This window comes from Entamoeba histolytica, genomic scaffold (genome assembly GCF_000208925.1).
Source record: "Entamoeba histolytica HM-1:IMSS scf_1104750518851 genomic scaffold, whole genome shotgun sequence".
NCBI lineage: Eukaryota > Evosea > Mastigamoebida > Endamoebidae > Entamoeba > Entamoeba histolytica.
The window spans coordinates 25,358-41,019 of NW_001914922.1; the positions used below are offsets into that span (position 1 = coordinate 25,358).

Below are 15,662 nucleotides of genomic sequence, written 5' to 3' on the forward strand. Positions count from 1 at the left end.
TTTCATATTTGCAAGAAGAATTAATAAGAAAGGGTTGATCATTCTGAGTCACAAGAACAAAAAAATATAGAACAAACAATTGGGAAGTTTATAATTCAAAAACCACATAATTAACAGTTTTATTCAATTATATTCATTATTTTTGGAAAACCAAGTTAAGACTATTATTCCAATCTATTAATTCTTTAAAAAGAGGATTAGATTTAAGTGATGTTGTAATGTCATTAATTGTTAATTGAGTAATTTCTAAATTGACAATTGATTTCTTAACATTTACGGTAACAAGACCAATTGTTTGTAATTCTAATAAAATTTGATAATGATAATCTTTTAATGAATAAAATGACTGTTTAACATTTTGTAATGAATTAATATTTTTTGTATTTTTAAAGAGAAAATCACATAAGTCTGATACTAAAATAATTGGGGAGGAAGATATTTGTGAAAGTCGATTTAGTCCAATTAATACAATGTATTGGTATGGAGTTAAATTCCAAATTGGTTGAGGATATAATAATGTAAGAATTTTAAATGAAATGAAAGAAGTATCAGAATGAATTAATTTAAATTGATTTATTTGAAGTAAATGAATAGCAATATTTCGTATTGGATTAATAGTAATACATAATTGGAATAAATCATTAATATCTTTATCATTAAATATTGATTGAGTGAAAGTATTCCAACACTCATTAGAATTGATTGAAGTTGTTTTTAAAAGAAATGATTTCATTTCTTCAGGAGAAGAAATACCTTTAAGTATAAGTGGATCTCTACCAAATGTAATTCTTGAAGAAATTTTTTTATCAGCAAAGATATCATCAGAAAGAGCAGTAAATATTACTGTTAAATGGTTATTGTCTAATAACGTAAGAAATGCATCTGTAATTTCATAAAATAATTCAATATTATTTTTAAGGAGTTTAGAAGTATTTGTAATAATTAATACTATTCTAACAAAATCTATTTCTTTTATCCAATTAATAAATGAAGTAAATTGTATTGGCATATTTCTTAATTCTTCATTTAAAAATTGTTGTTGTTCAAGTTGAGACTTTACCAATACAAAAAAATCTTTTTGATGTTTTAAAATGGAAGAATCAATAGTAAGATAATATAATTTGCAACTTCTCTTTTGTTTCCTTTCTTCTTTTGCTAGTTTTTGTTGTTTCTTTTCTTCTTTTACCCTACTTTCTTCATCAACAAAAAATATATCATCTTCATCCATTACAGTAATTGTACTTTCATTTATCATTGAACCATCACTTAACTTTTCTTGTTTTCTTATTTGTTCATTTTCTGTAAAGTCAGTATGAAGGATTTTAAAAACAATTTGTTCCCATTCATTTTCTTCATCTCCAAGTACAAATGAAATTATTCCAACTTCATTAATAATAAGTTCTTCAACTTGTCTTTTTATACTATTAAAACAATTCTCATTTATAAGAACATTAGTTTGTAACTCATGTATTTTCTTCAAAAGATCACCTTCATTCATTTGATCTACATCTCTTTCTTCAACTTTTTATTTTATTTTATTTTTTTGTTTTACATAACATAAAATTTTTGAATAAAAATAAAGTTTCTAATTCATTTGTAGAAATCTCTTTTATTTTCGTTTGAGAGAAAAAAAAAACAGTTGAGGTATAGTAAAAGTACAATGAATAGTTTTATTAATTAGCAATTAAAATAAAAATAATATTTTAAATTAATATAATAAAAGAATCAAAAAAAGTTAATAAATTCAACGACCCAAACAAAAAATAAAAATATGAAACATAAACAAAATTTCTAATGATAAACTTTTCAGAATTTAGAAAATTCAATAATAAATTTAAATTAAAAATTAGAAAGAATTAAAAAAAATTATTCTTTAAACTATTTGAGTAAAGAGAGAAAAAAAAAAAAGAACAACAGAAATTTTTTACTTAAAAAAGAAAAAGAAATTAGCAAATGAGTGAAAATACATTGTTCATAGAAAGACAAACTTCTGTTATGACAGAAATGGTAAAAGGAGAAGAAATTCTTGTTGTAGTTAAACAATGCAATTTTGTATTAACAATAAGTTCAAATACAAGAGTGTTAGAAGGTGCAGAAATTTGTTGTGAATTACTTTATGACTCACCTGAATTAAAACCAGTTAGTTTTATAAATCAACCTCCAATAAAATATAAAGCACTTCAAGCAAGTGAACATTCATTGAATGTGGAATGTAAATTAAATGTATTATCAAGTCAACATGAAGACCATTTTTTTAGGGTCAAAGTTACTGTATTACTTGAAGGAAAAAATATTGGGGATGTTTTATCTTCACCTATACGTTCAATAAGTAAATTAGATCCTCATAAAAAAGAGTTAATTAAAAAGAAAAAATCTGAAGCTCGTATAGTTATTCATTCAACAGAAAAGAAACCTAAAGCTATTTCTTATCTTGAAGAAAATAAAAATATTAAATCATTCACTCTAACTAATTTACTAACAATTCTCTCTCAAAATACTACATTATTAGAACAAATAAAACAAAAACAATCAAATGAAGATGACCTTTCATCTTTAGAAAATGGATTTCTTTGTTTTATTGATCGTTATAATCAAAGTGGACGTAGAAAAAATTTAATTATTGATGCTATAGCAAGACTAAACGATACTTCATTACAGGGATTAGATGAAATCTCAAATGTTGTTGGTTTGTATTTTCTTATTTCTTGTTTTAAGAATAGTCAGACTTATTTACTTAGAAGCAACACTTCCTGATGAAAGAAGAAGAACTTCTACTGAATATGATTATCCTTATTCTTTACGTAATACTCAACGAGATTACCCAATACCATCTTTTATTCCACCACCAGCAAAGCCATTTATTAATTATACTAATCCATTTCTACGATAGTTATTACCCTTACAACTGAAAACAAATGTAATTTTAATTAAGCCATGTTCAGATGTTTATTGTCTATTTATAAAATTTTTAATTTATTAAAGTAATAACAATAAAACTGACTCAAGTCTATTTATTCTTTTGTTTTGGTTTCTATTTGTCGTTTTTTTTTTTGTGTATTAAAGACAACTCTTTTTAAGTTAGGTTATTATAATACCATTTTGGGTTGTTCATTCACAATTTCTTTTTTTATCACTATTAATTAAATCCATTTGTTGAATTGAAATACTTATTAACTATCATGTAAATGATATTTTTCATATTTTATTAGTGCAATAACAATTATTTATATTAATAAATCACTAAAATTAACTAAACCAAACTCATGAAAAAAAATGTCAGAGTTATTATACTACTTTAAATATCTTTTAATAAAAGTGTTTGTAATTAAAATTCTGATAAGAGAGAAGAAAAAATTAATATTATTTTTTTAAGAATTAATTCTTAGAAAAGACTTTTTTTATAACGAATTTGTATGACGTTCTTATAAGAGATAAGAAGAAACAAATTTTTTAATAACAATATTTAAAATCTAAAATTGAATTATTAGTAATGAGTTAAGTGAGTTAATAAATTTTTCATAACAAAAGACGTGTCGTCATAATCTAAAGAAAATGTTATTACTCTTAAATTAAAAATATTGTGTAAAGAAATTCACACAAGTTATTGTAATAACACACTAGATAATGACTTTAATACTGCTAAAGCTGAGACACGAATTTCAATATTTGATGATGTTATTGTTCCTATTGTTAATTGATAAATAGTTTTAATAATCATAGAGGAAAGACGCTGAGGATAGTAGTCTTTATACATTTGAATTAAAATACTAAATATATCGTCCATTACATAACATATTTCCCTAGATGAAGAATCAATCATTTTATTATATCGTTCAAAACATTTATTTAAAGAGATAATAAATTTATTTAAAACAATATCTTCTATTGATTTATTTTCTAATAAACAAAGTACTGATTCATAAGCGCAAATACTTTGTTTTAATCCAAAATAAAAGAATTGACAATTACCAATGACAATATCAATCAATTCAATTCTTTGGCTCAAATCAATTGATTCATCTCCACACCATTTAACAATAGTATTAAATAATGTTAAAGATTCTTTGTTACAAATAATACAATCAACTTCAATAATTTCATCTTTAGATATAGATAGTATTGGCTCAATATTAAATAGTATTTTAGCTATTATTACTTTTTCTTCATTTGAAACAGTTTCAATTCTTTTTATGATATTAGAACGAATTTCACTTAAACACTGTTTTGGACCATATCCTACACTTATTTCATCAGTAAAATGAATTGTAGTTAATTGAATAATTTGAAGAATACTATCATATATCTTTAATTTCCAATTCATTGCAATTTCAATTAATAATGGAAAACAATACCACTTACTGTCATTTATTCTATCATTTGTTGTTTTTAATTTTGATAAGTCATTAATTAAATCAATGAATGACATTTTAATACTTTCTTTATCTTTTTCATTTAATGAACTAATAGATAATTTTTTTAGTCCTGTAATAACAAGTTGTTGTATAGAACTCCATTTATTATCAACCAAATAATGATCATCTGGATAAACATTAATTAATTTGAATAAAATATTAATTGAATGTGATGTTCCTTCATTAAGTATTTGTGAAGCAAAGAGTTGAATAAGAGATGTATTAATTCCATTATTTAATATAACCATTTGAGTAATTTCATTTTCTATTAATAATACATTTTCTTTTATTGTAACTAATTGAGTAGTATGTTGTTTGATACAATGTAAATATTTTAATACTGTTTCAATAGTAATATATGTTGGTTTATAGAATGCTACATTTGCAAATACAATACATTCATTAAATATTTTTAATTTAAACTCTTCTTCAAATTTATTAAATGTTGGTATTAATCTTATTAATCCACTTAAAACAACAACAACAATTTCATTCCATTCTCTCATCATTGAATTTAAATATGAATTAATTTTAACGTTAGATTTCTTAAATTCAGGGACAACTTGTATATCTGCTATTCTACAGTATATTTCATTTCTTAGTTCTTCTAAAACTGGTAGTAAAATTTCATCAATTGCGTTTGCCCATGCAATTGATGAAAGTGTAGTACTTACATTCCCTAATGCACGTAATAATGTTTGAACCATTCCTCCCCAAATCACATACCTAGAATCATTTACTGTTTGTTTCATAACCCTAAGAATATTCAACATTAATACATCTTTTTCTGATAATCCATTATTCATCATTTGATCTCCAGTAACACTTTCAAGCATATCCCAAAGAAGTTGTATAGCAGACAATGAAACATTTATATCATTTTCTTGAATAGTAAATTGTCCAACTACATTAACAATATCCAAACATTCTTCCATTTTTAATGTTCCAATTTGACTGGCAATTTGTTTAACTACTCCAAAAGCATTTCCAACATTAATTTTCTCTTGGGCACATTTACCTAATGGTTCTAATAATATATGCCATTTACCAACCATCTCATTTTCTATTGTTTCTATTACTGTTGATAATACGTCTAATGTATTTGACACACATTTTTTTGATTCAGAAAGAAGAAGTTGTCTTGTCAATTCTAATGCTGCAGTTGATCTACTCTTTCTTAATAAATCAATCATAAATGGTGGAATTAATGAAGCACATTCAGATTCTGACGCTGCAAATAATAAAACTATTTGAGTATTTTCTGGTAAAACTTCATCTAATTGAACACAATTTGATAATACAGCAAGGTATTCTCTAGAATAATACATTGATCCACTATTAACACATAAACCAGCAACATGGGAAAATGCAGATAATAATATTTTTAGGGAACTAACTGGTAGTTCTGGTGCTAATAAATGAGGAAGAGAAGAAAAATTGCTTGATTTATCTGGTAAATCAGAAAGATTAGAAACAGCATCTAATACTGGTAAAATGATTTGATATTCTTCTTCACCAAATTGATAAAGATTAGTTTCACAAATAGTATAAATCGTATTTAAACAATGATCGTTCAATGGTGATGGAACATAATTATGAAGAATTCCACAAAGTTTAGTAAGTGAAGTAAATAGAGCAACAATTGCTGTATGTTGGTGTTGGTGAAGAAGGATAGTTGTTACTGGAATACACATTGATATTACAGTTTCGTCTTGAAAAACAGAGAGTAAGAAATGAACACATGGCCATAATACTGATATTAACTTATCATCATCTGGACTTGCCAATGAAGTAATATCAGAAATTATAGAAGATAATATCGGATAATGTGGAGCTGATGTTCTTTCTAAAAATGCTCCAATAGCAGAAGTACAATCAACAAGTCTTTCTATTGTTGGAGAAGTACTAATACAAGTATCACATATTGTAAAAAATGATTGAACCTCCCATGGTTCCGATATAGGTTTTGGTAATATTGCCATAAAAGGAATTCTTACTGGATATTTTAATAATGGAATAATCAAAGAGTGTGCCACTGACAATGTTTGAGTTCTATGACTAAAATGTTTTGAAAGAACTGAAATAAAATCTTTTAAAGAGTCAAGATACTCTTTAATCTATTAAGTTATTTCTGTTTAACAAAAACAAGTAAACAACAATAACAAACAACAAAAAAGGTAGAACATTCTACAATAATGTATTTTATTAACTTGAGACACATCAATGGATCAAATCGATTAACTTCAAGGATATTTGGTGGTTGACCAAGTGATAATACTTGTAAGTCTTTAAATAGTCCTAATAAATCATTTGTCATTGTCCATTTTTGATTCATTTCAATGACACCTTTTTTTTTTGAATGAACTTCTGAAATTTCTTTCTTTGCTTTTTCAAATAAACTTTCAAGAATTAAAGGAAATGTAACTGAAGTTGATGCTTTAATCATTGGAGGTGCAATTTCATAGTATATCATTAAAATACTAATTGCTGTCATTATATGATGACTTTCTATTATTGAAAGAATAGATGGAGTAGTAAGGATAGTAGAAATAACTTGAATATTTTTAGTGAATTGTTCTGGTTCAATTTCACAATAACTTACCATTTCAGAAAGAAGTGATTTATAACTTTCCTATATGAGTTAGTCATTTTCTTTTTAATCAGTGTTAAATAACAAACCTCTCCTAATAAATTTTGCATCATTAATTTTGATATACATCCCATAGCGTCTGAATATAATTTGTTGTTATGTGTAAGTAAACAATTAATAAGAGGACAAACAAAGAAATTTTGTTGTTCTTTAAAAACTATAAAATGAGCATAAAGAAAAACCAAGAAAGAATTAATTTTTCTTTCATATGAAACAAACTATTAACAAATTCATTTGGTTTAATACTTTCAAGTTTTTGAATCACTGAATCAATCTCGGCTTTAAGATCATTATACTTAGAACTCTTTTTTATATATGACTGAATAAATTTAAAATCAGTCAAAACGGTGTTTAAAGCTGACATATGAATGAATCTGGAAAATTTTAATTAAGTTCTTTTGAAAGAAAAATTGGAAGGTTGAAAAGATTATTCCTTTTAATTAGTCTTGTTCATCATTAATATATTCACCATATCCTTCTTTTAATTTTTGTTGGATAGAACCCCATTCATCTTTCTTTACTTTCTTTTTTCTTTTATTTTTATCTAACTCAAATTTATCTAAATCAATAGACTCATGAATAACTTGTCCTGATTTATCATCTATCCGTGCAAACTCTCCTTTACCATATTGTGGATAACATTCTGCATAAAGGTCTTCATTACTTATAAACTCATTTCTTTTAGTTCTATATCCTTTAGACAATTCATTTAACTTTTGAAGAGAACTTGGGATGTGGGGTTTTTTATTATCTTCTTCTTGTTTTACCACAGTAAATGCACTAAGAAATTCATCAACCTCTTTGTTTTGATTTATTTTTGTAGACTCATTTCCAATTTCATTAGTATCTATTCCAGTCCAAAATACATCTCGGTTGATAATTTCTTTTTTTTGTTTAGTTTGTTCTGTTGTGTCTGTTTCAGTTGTTGTATTTTCTTTAATATGAACAACTTCATCATCTTCTTCAGAGGAAAATATTTTATCCATTAAAACCTTTCAAGTTCTCTCTTCTTAAAAATATAAAAACTGATTAAGTAACAGACTTGTTAATTATAATATTCTTTAGTCCAAAATAATTGTCCACATGATGGGTTTGATGTAAAGAAGAATTTTATAATATTTGTTTTAATTCCTTCATCATATGGATTAGGAAGATTGAAATCTTTATTCTTTATATATTCGTAGGTTGTATAATTCTTACAGATAGCCTGGGTATGAAAATACCATAATTTAGTAATGAAAAAAGCAACGCTAATAAACAAACAAAAAGAAAAATATAACAATGGTGTTGTTATTATTCTATATTTTATAACATTACAATAAATAGAATATCCTATTGTTATTGTTGCAATATAATCAGTGAACATTGTAATACATAAAAAAGTATAAAATATCTTCCTGTTGTTACTCCCTACACAATTTCCAATCCAACTACAATGATGATCAAACCTCTCAACACAACGATCACATTTACGACAATGATGTACCCTTAATGGTCGATTAAATTTACATTTATGACAAAATGTTCGTGGAAGATAAGTAACTTTATACTTCGCTGTAATGTCACTTCCAAATAAATTAACATCATACATCTTAAACTTCTTATCTTGGTTTTGTTCAAAATACTCTTCCCTTAAAGGAAAAAAACCTGGGTTTGTAGCATTTAATAAAACCATACAAATACATAACCACGGCCAATTAATTGTTAATATGATTTTAAAAAAAGTTAAGTCATAATAATATGAATAATACACTGCTGTAGCCCCACAAACTACCATGACTGTCCATGATAGTAAGAACCATAATTGATTATTAATTTGAAACAAAAACGAAAGATACCACTGAGACAATGAAGAACTCATTAATTCTTTTAAAGTTAGCGAGATAAAGAAGCTAATATAAACATAATAAATAATAATGAAAAAGTCAATTAAAATGATAAAACTAATCAATTATCAGATTGTGCATGAATCAAATAAGCTAGTCCCTTTGCTAAAATTGCCTTTTTAGTTTCAAGGCTTTTATCGTTTATATTATTTGTTTGTTTTATTTCTTCCAATTTTGGTATTTGACCCATCATATTTTCTTTAGGCACTTCTTGTTGAATTTCTGTTTGTGGTACTTCTTTAGTATCTTTTACTTCTATACTTTTTGGTAATGTTTGACTTAATGATTTTTGTTGATTAATTGTTAAAGTATCTTTTCGAACTACAGTACCTTTGTCATCTTCTTTATTAGTACTAGAATAACCTTCTTCAACAGGAAGAATACCAGGTTGCACACTTAATGGTTGAGTAGTCCCTTTTATTTCTACAGTTTTTTGTTGTTCTAATTCTTTTGATTCTTCTGAAACAATTGTTGGAGTAGTAGATTTCAGATAAGCATCTGTGTGGTTTAAGTTTTCAATAATACCATTTAAATCTTTAATTTTTTCATCACGTTCCTTTATACCACGACTTAAGTTTTCATTAATATCACTTAATTTCTTGATTTTATCTTCACTTTCCTTTTTAAAATCGGAAAAGTCTGTTTTTGTTTGTTGCCAATATGCATGATATAATTTGGATTGGTCCTCAAGTATTTTAAGATTTTTAAGATGATTATTTGATTGAATCTCTTGGAAACTCCTCATGTCTTCTATCTCTTTCTTAACATCACAAACAATTGTATTTTTGAAACTATCAGTTTTATCTTCTATTTGTTTCTTTAATTTATCAACTTCTTGAAGTGCCTGATCACGACCTGTTTTGAAATATTCAACGGCTACTCTACACTTTCCTAATAAAACTTTTTGTTTAATATACTTTGCTTTAATTTCTTCAGGAGACATATCTTCTATTTTTTCATTTTCATTTTCTGTTTTTCTTTGTTCCTTTTCATAACTTGTAACCTTTTTTCTTAGCCTTTCTATTTCAGCAACTTTTTCATCATTATTCATTAAAAGTATTTGTTTTCTATCTCTGATTCTATCATCAAGCACTTTTATCATCTCTATATTTTCTTTAATGTCTTCAATAAATTCATTATATTGTATTAAAAAATTTGTTGGATCCATTGTCAAGAATAAATGATTAGAAGATACTCTTTCCAGATCTTAGTCTTAAAATAATAGTAAATTTTAACTATACATTTCTCACTTTTTTCAACAAAAAACCTAATTCAAATTTTTCATTGAAAGAGAAAAGAAAAGAGACAAAAAGATTTAGTTTTGATATTTTTTAAGATTTTTTTCTTTCTCAAAGTATTATTGTCATCCTCTCTTTCATAAAATATCAAAAGCATTCAATTATGAATTATTATTTATGTAAATACACAATAATCAATTAGTTATATTTGGTAATACAACTCTTGATAATTTTCGATACGTATTAGTTGTAAGATTTTTTTGGACAAATGTAACATAGTCTATTGAATATTTTTGATGTTTTTTTCCTAAAGTCAGTTCAATAACTTCATCTCCACCATCAACATATTTAATGTAGTTATCTTCGAGGATTTTTGATATATGACTACTACAAGGTTTACCACTATAACACCACTGAATATTATTCCATTCAATTTCAACTCTAACTCTTCGGATACTTCTTGTAGTACCAGTTTGTTTATTAACTTGTTTTAAATTTTTAAAATCAATTTCATAGTCACCAACCGTTAATTGTTTTTTTTGTTGAACATTAGACAAACTTACAGTTCCAATATATATTTCATCAAGAAATTCTTGATAATGTTCTTCAAGTAATTTATTTTCTGCTCTTCTATAAGGGGTCCATCTTGAAGAAAAAAACACACCCTTAACTTCTTCCCATTCCCATTGATAGTAAACAGTAGGTTCTCTATATATTTTACTCATGGGGAAGAAATGAAAGAGATTAAATGAACTGTAAGTTTTTATGATCTTTTTTTCTTTTATAATACTAAAAAAAACTATACAAAAATTATATTCTTTTAATCAATTGAAACTCATAAAGATTTCTTTATAATTCAATTAGTTCCTGTTTAATGTTTTGGAATACTATATTAAAACCAAACCAAAATATCACTTTTAAAACTAACAATATATTACATATTACTAATGCTGTTTGTTTTCTTTTGTTATTTACTAATTAATTTATTTCTTTAATTAACTCTTATAGTCCCTAGTTTCTAAAACAAAAACTGAACTTAAACAAAGAACTCAACTCTTCATCACTTCTGGAAAACATAAAGTTTTGATTGCATCGTTCATCCCTGGAATATGTGAACAAGTTAGGTTAGATCTTGTCGTTGGTGAAGAAATAATATTCAGTAACACTGGATTACATTATATTCATCTCTCAGGATTTACAACTGAACTTTCTAAACCTCAACTTGAAAGTCCAGAAGATGATGACTTACCAGAGTTGGACATAGTCCCACAAGTTGATTCTGAAAATAACAATGAAGAGTTAACACATAAAAAGCCATTAAAAAAACCTAAAGAAGTAAAGAAAGAAGATAAAAAATTAAAAGTTTGTGTTAATTATTAAAAGTATTGATATAATTAAGTACTGACATAATATAGAAAGAGACAAAGAAATGAGATACACTGAATTGATTGTTTTCAATAACTTAATTTTAACTTTCACTTCTTCTTCATCTGAAATAAAAAAAATAATAATAAAAAAGAGAACTTAATCTAATTTATAATTAATGGAAAATTCTGATACTATTCAACAAGTAATAGACCAATTTGTTCAAACACCTGAAACAGAAGGGTTTGATATATTATCTTGTTTATTATAAAATATACTAATTAACAGAATAATTTATTCAACTTATACATCTTCATGTTTACAAGGATTTAGAGAACAAGTTTTAACTGAAATAAAAGATGACCTTATGAAACTACAAATTAAAAATAATATCACCGCAGAAAGTGTAGAAGCATTATTACAAAAATATTTAGATAGTTTGTTTTTTATTTTAATATAATAGAAAATTATTAATAAAAACAGAATTTCCCTTAGAATTATCACTTGGACTTTATTCAGAAATTATTAACTTTATAAAAAATAATTAAATCTAACTAAGAAATCTTATTAAAATTTACCATTTTCTGTATACACAGTAAAATGAACTCCTTGGACTTTGCGAAATGCTTTTTTAATTTCATTTGTTAACATAGATGATCCCCATCCAAGAACAAGAACATCTTTCATTTCAGTATATCTTGAAGCAATTGAACTAAAAGATGGTCTTCCTTCAATAAAACTAACAACATCAGTTAGACGTGGACATTCTTCTATTTCTCTTGTACAATAATTTTCTATAGTTCCAATTATTCTAGTCTTAGCAACAATAAGATCTTCTTGGAATGCAATAACAAGGTCATTTGATCGTGTTACACAAATAACATCAACTTCATGAACTCCATCAATACAAAGAGCTTGTAAATGTCCAAGCATTGGAGCAAATCCAATTCCAGTACCTATTAATACTATTTTACGTGCATTACCAAGGGCACATATAGGTCTTCCAACAGGATTTAAAACAAACATAGGAATCTTTTTTAATGTTTCTTCATTAGCCTCTTTTAGTTTATTTGTCCACCCACCAAATGGAGCAACAACAATACAAATTTCTGAACAATGAGACCGTTTATTTGTTCTTTTTATTAATGGTTCTTCTTGAGTTACATGAGATTCTGAATTAGGTGATGAGATTGTAATTGGAACATTTTCTTGAGATAATAAAGGATTATTGATGGAGTCTTTTTGATGTTCAGAAAGTTTTCTTTCCATAATTTGGGTAAAATTTGAACAAACAATAGAAAAAGGATGGAATGACCATGGGGAAATTGTAGGAATAAGAACGTCCATAAATTGGGTCGAGTTATAAAAAATATTCTTTTTGAATCGAAGGATAACATATCCAGTTTTAGTAACTTCCTTTGATATAATTTTAGCTGGAAAAACGAAATGTAGAAAACGTAATAGAATATCAAAGAGATATAATGAAAGTGGGATAAATAAATAATAATAATAGTCATGAGTAAAAGCCTTAATATGATAGATATAAGTTGGAATAATACAACAAAAGCAAATAATATGAATTTTATGAAATATATTATAAAATTTTCTTCTTATGAATACAGTCAATACTAAAATAACAATAAAACCAAAACAAAGAATTCCATTTTTGTAGGAAGCTGAACTTAGTTTTAGTCCACCTAATACACATCCAATAATATCACAACATGAATGAATAATAGCAAATATACCAAATAACCATCCACTAATTTTATGAAGCATTAATATATCTTGAAAAGTTGTTCCAAAAATACTAATCAGACTGATGTTATTCTTTGGTAACGGAAGTAAAAGGAGACAAAATAATATCGGGAGTGGTCTTCTAAAAACACTTCCTATTTTAAAAAAAATAGAACCTGTTTCACTTTTAATATTATCAAACCATGAAGGCATATCCTTAATACCATAAATCATTGAAAGAACAATAAAAATAAGTAAAGAAAATGTAAAGATATATTCACGTACATTAAACCATAAAAATCTATATAACGTATATTTATTAGAAAATATAGTAAATAAAGTAAAAGGAATTGATTTGACCTTCATAGGATATGTTTGAACAATTGGGTTAGTAACGTTGTCAACAGAGTCTCCTGTAATGAAACGAATCATGGACTGTGTGATAAAAATTAAGATCATTTACATTTATATTTGACAAAAGAACTAAAGTAGAATCAAAAAAAAAAAATGCCAAAAGAAAATACACTCATTCTTCAATTAAATTATTGTAATTTTTTTAAAACTTCAATATAATTTCAATAGAATAAAAATAAAAATCTAAAATAATATCCTAAAATTTTAATAGTTCTTCTCTTTGATTTAATTAAAACTGAAATAATTCTTTTCCTTTTTGTAAAATAACTAATTCTTCATCATTTGGTGCCACACAAACTTGAACTTTACTTGAAGGCATTGTAAGAAATTCTATTTTTTTCCCCATTGACTTTTCATTTAAAGAGTCATCAAGTTCTATTCCAAGGAATTTCATTTTATCACAAATAGCTTTACGTACTTGCCAAACTTCTAATCCCATTTGATCAGTAAATACTAAAAGATCTAATCCTCCAATTTCTACCATTAACCCTCCAATAGTTTTAGCTAATTGTTTGATATAAACATCAAACGCTAATTGACATGTTTTAGCTTTTGGACCTCTAGTTTCTATTTCATGTAAAATATCTCTCATATCACTAGATAATTCACTAACACCAAGTAATCCACTTTTCTTATTTAAAATATCAACAACTTTCTCTATTCCAACTTGTTGAATCATATCAATTGGTATAGTTGGATCAATATCACCACATCTAGTTGACATAACAAGACCTGCAAGAGTAGAATTTCCCATTGATGTATCAAATGATTTTCCATTAACAATGCCACAACAACTAGAACCACCTGTTCCAAGATGACAAGCAATAATTTTAGAATGGCTAACATCAATAACATTTTTTAATGAATTAATAACATATTCATAACTTAATCCATGAAAACCAAATTTAAGGTATTGACTTTGGTAAGGTTGTGGAATAGCGTATGTTCTTTCTGCTTGTGAGATGGTTGAATGGAATGCAGTATCAATTGCAACATATTGTCTAGTTGTTGGAAGTTCTTTCATAGATATCTCAATAACACCAAAACTTGATGGGTTATGAATTGGAGCTAAAGGTAAACATTCTTTAAGTTCTTTTAATACAACCTCATCAATAACCGCTGACTTTTTAAAATATGATCCTCCATGTACAAATCTATGACCTACAAAAGCAATTGAAATATGATTTTCTTTTAAAAATTGAATAATAAGTTTAGCTGCTTGTGGATGATTTAGTATTGGAGTTTCAATTTTAATTATTTGTCCATTTAAATGATGTTCAATAAATGGTTTTTCTGTTCCTGTAACATTTACCCTATTGGATTTACCACTACATACAATGTTATCAGAACAAAATACTTTGTAAGTTAATGAAGAACTTCCTACGTTGAATATTAGTACGTTAGACATCAAAAGTAATTATAACTTCAATGAGTTATAAAATTATTAAAAAAATAAATTAAAAATATTAAAACATAAATTATTTTTTAAGTAATTAATTTTTTTTTTTAAATGTTATATATAACATATAATTAATATTATAAATATAATTATTAACAAAAAAATTATGAAACAATTAGAAAAAGAAAGAAATAGAGAAATCTCAAATGAACTATAAAAATAAAATTCAGTGAACAATGAAATTTGTCATCTTCTTTTTATGTATCATTGGTTTGGAATATTATTTAATTTTACATTTTATAAAGAGAATAATAATGATTAATAGTTGCAATGAGTAAATTCTGTGATAATAAACTTTTTAAAGATGCTGTTGAAAAGGCTAATCAATGTATGAAAACAAATTCACCATGTGAGTGTTTAAAAATTGAAAAAGATGATATTGAAAGTGCTTCATGTGCCACTGAGCCATTGAAAACATTTTTCAAAGATGGATGTTTATCTCTTGGTTGTGAAGATCAAATTTGTTCTTTTAATTAATTGATTCTTTTCAAAATTAAATAT

At 25.6% G+C, this 15,662-nt stretch overlaps 10 protein-coding genes across 10 annotated transcripts; 2 read left to right on the forward strand and 8 right to left on the reverse strand.

The window, feature by feature from the left end:
- Window positions 1–136: 136 nt before the first annotated feature.
- On the reverse strand, window positions 137–1,498 carry EHI_169920 (uncharacterized protein; the record flags this gene model as incomplete). The annotated part of the gene is made up of 1 exon (XM_650907.1): window positions 137–1,498. The coding sequence occupies one exon, from the start codon at window positions 1,496–1,498 to the stop codon at window positions 137–139; it is 1,362 nt and encodes a 453-aa protein (XP_655999.1).
- A 455-nt stretch (window positions 1,499–1,953) lies between these two features.
- On the forward strand, window positions 1,954–2,890 carry EHI_169930 (uncharacterized protein; the record flags this gene model as incomplete). Its single annotated transcript, XM_001913640.1, has 2 exons — window positions 1,954–2,686; window positions 2,739–2,890. The coding sequence occupies 2 exons, from the start codon at window positions 1,954–1,956 to the stop codon at window positions 2,888–2,890; spliced, it is 885 nt and encodes a 294-aa protein (XP_001913675.1).
- Window positions 2,891–3,601: 711 nt separating this feature from the next.
- Window positions 3,602–7,426, reverse strand: EHI_169940 (uncharacterized protein; the record flags this gene model as incomplete). The annotated part of the gene is made up of 4 exons (XM_650906.1): window positions 3,602–6,529; window positions 6,580–7,044; window positions 7,092–7,219; window positions 7,282–7,426. 4 exons carry the CDS (start codon window positions 7,424–7,426, stop codon window positions 3,602–3,604), a joined length of 3,666 nt encoding a protein of 1,221 aa, XP_655998.1.
- Window positions 7,427–7,502: 76 nt separating this feature from the next.
- On the reverse strand, window positions 7,503–8,048 carry EHI_169950 (uncharacterized protein; the record flags this gene model as incomplete). Its single annotated transcript, XM_650905.1, has 1 exon — window positions 7,503–8,048. One exon carries the CDS (start codon window positions 8,046–8,048, stop codon window positions 7,503–7,505), a length of 546 nt encoding a protein of 181 aa, XP_655997.1.
- Window positions 8,049–8,107: 59 nt separating this feature from the next.
- Window positions 8,108–8,923, reverse strand: EHI_169960 (zinc finger protein, putative; the record flags this gene model as incomplete). The annotated part of the gene is made up of 1 exon (XM_650904.1): window positions 8,108–8,923. The coding sequence occupies one exon, from the start codon at window positions 8,921–8,923 to the stop codon at window positions 8,108–8,110; it is 816 nt and encodes a 271-aa protein (XP_655996.1).
- Window positions 8,924–9,009: 86 nt separating this feature from the next.
- Window positions 9,010–10,116, reverse strand: EHI_169970 (uncharacterized protein; the record flags this gene model as incomplete). The annotated part of the gene is made up of 1 exon (XM_650903.1): window positions 9,010–10,116. The coding sequence occupies one exon, from the start codon at window positions 10,114–10,116 to the stop codon at window positions 9,010–9,012; it is 1,107 nt and encodes a 368-aa protein (XP_655995.1).
- A 264-nt stretch (window positions 10,117–10,380) lies between these two features.
- EHI_169980 (uncharacterized protein) lies at window positions 10,381–10,911 on the reverse strand (the record flags this gene model as incomplete). The annotated part of the gene is made up of 1 exon (XM_650902.1): window positions 10,381–10,911. One exon carries the CDS (start codon window positions 10,909–10,911, stop codon window positions 10,381–10,383), a length of 531 nt encoding a protein of 176 aa, XP_655994.1.
- Window positions 10,912–11,060: 149 nt separating this feature from the next.
- Window positions 11,061–11,566, forward strand: EHI_169990 (uncharacterized protein; the record flags this gene model as incomplete). Its single annotated transcript, XM_650901.1, has 2 exons — window positions 11,061–11,138; window positions 11,195–11,566. The coding sequence occupies 2 exons, from the start codon at window positions 11,061–11,063 to the stop codon at window positions 11,564–11,566; spliced, it is 450 nt and encodes a 149-aa protein (XP_655993.1).
- A 552-nt stretch (window positions 11,567–12,118) lies between these two features.
- On the reverse strand, window positions 12,119–13,720 carry EHI_170000 (uncharacterized protein; the record flags this gene model as incomplete). Its single annotated transcript, XM_650899.1, has 1 exon — window positions 12,119–13,720. One exon carries the CDS (start codon window positions 13,718–13,720, stop codon window positions 12,119–12,121), a length of 1,602 nt encoding a protein of 533 aa, XP_655991.1.
- A 211-nt stretch (window positions 13,721–13,931) lies between these two features.
- EHI_170010 (acetate kinase, putative) lies at window positions 13,932–15,110 on the reverse strand (the record flags this gene model as incomplete). Its single annotated transcript, XM_650898.1, has 1 exon — window positions 13,932–15,110. One exon carries the CDS (start codon window positions 15,108–15,110, stop codon window positions 13,932–13,934), a length of 1,179 nt encoding a protein of 392 aa, XP_655990.1.
- Between the last annotated feature and the right edge of the window lie 552 nt (window positions 15,111–15,662).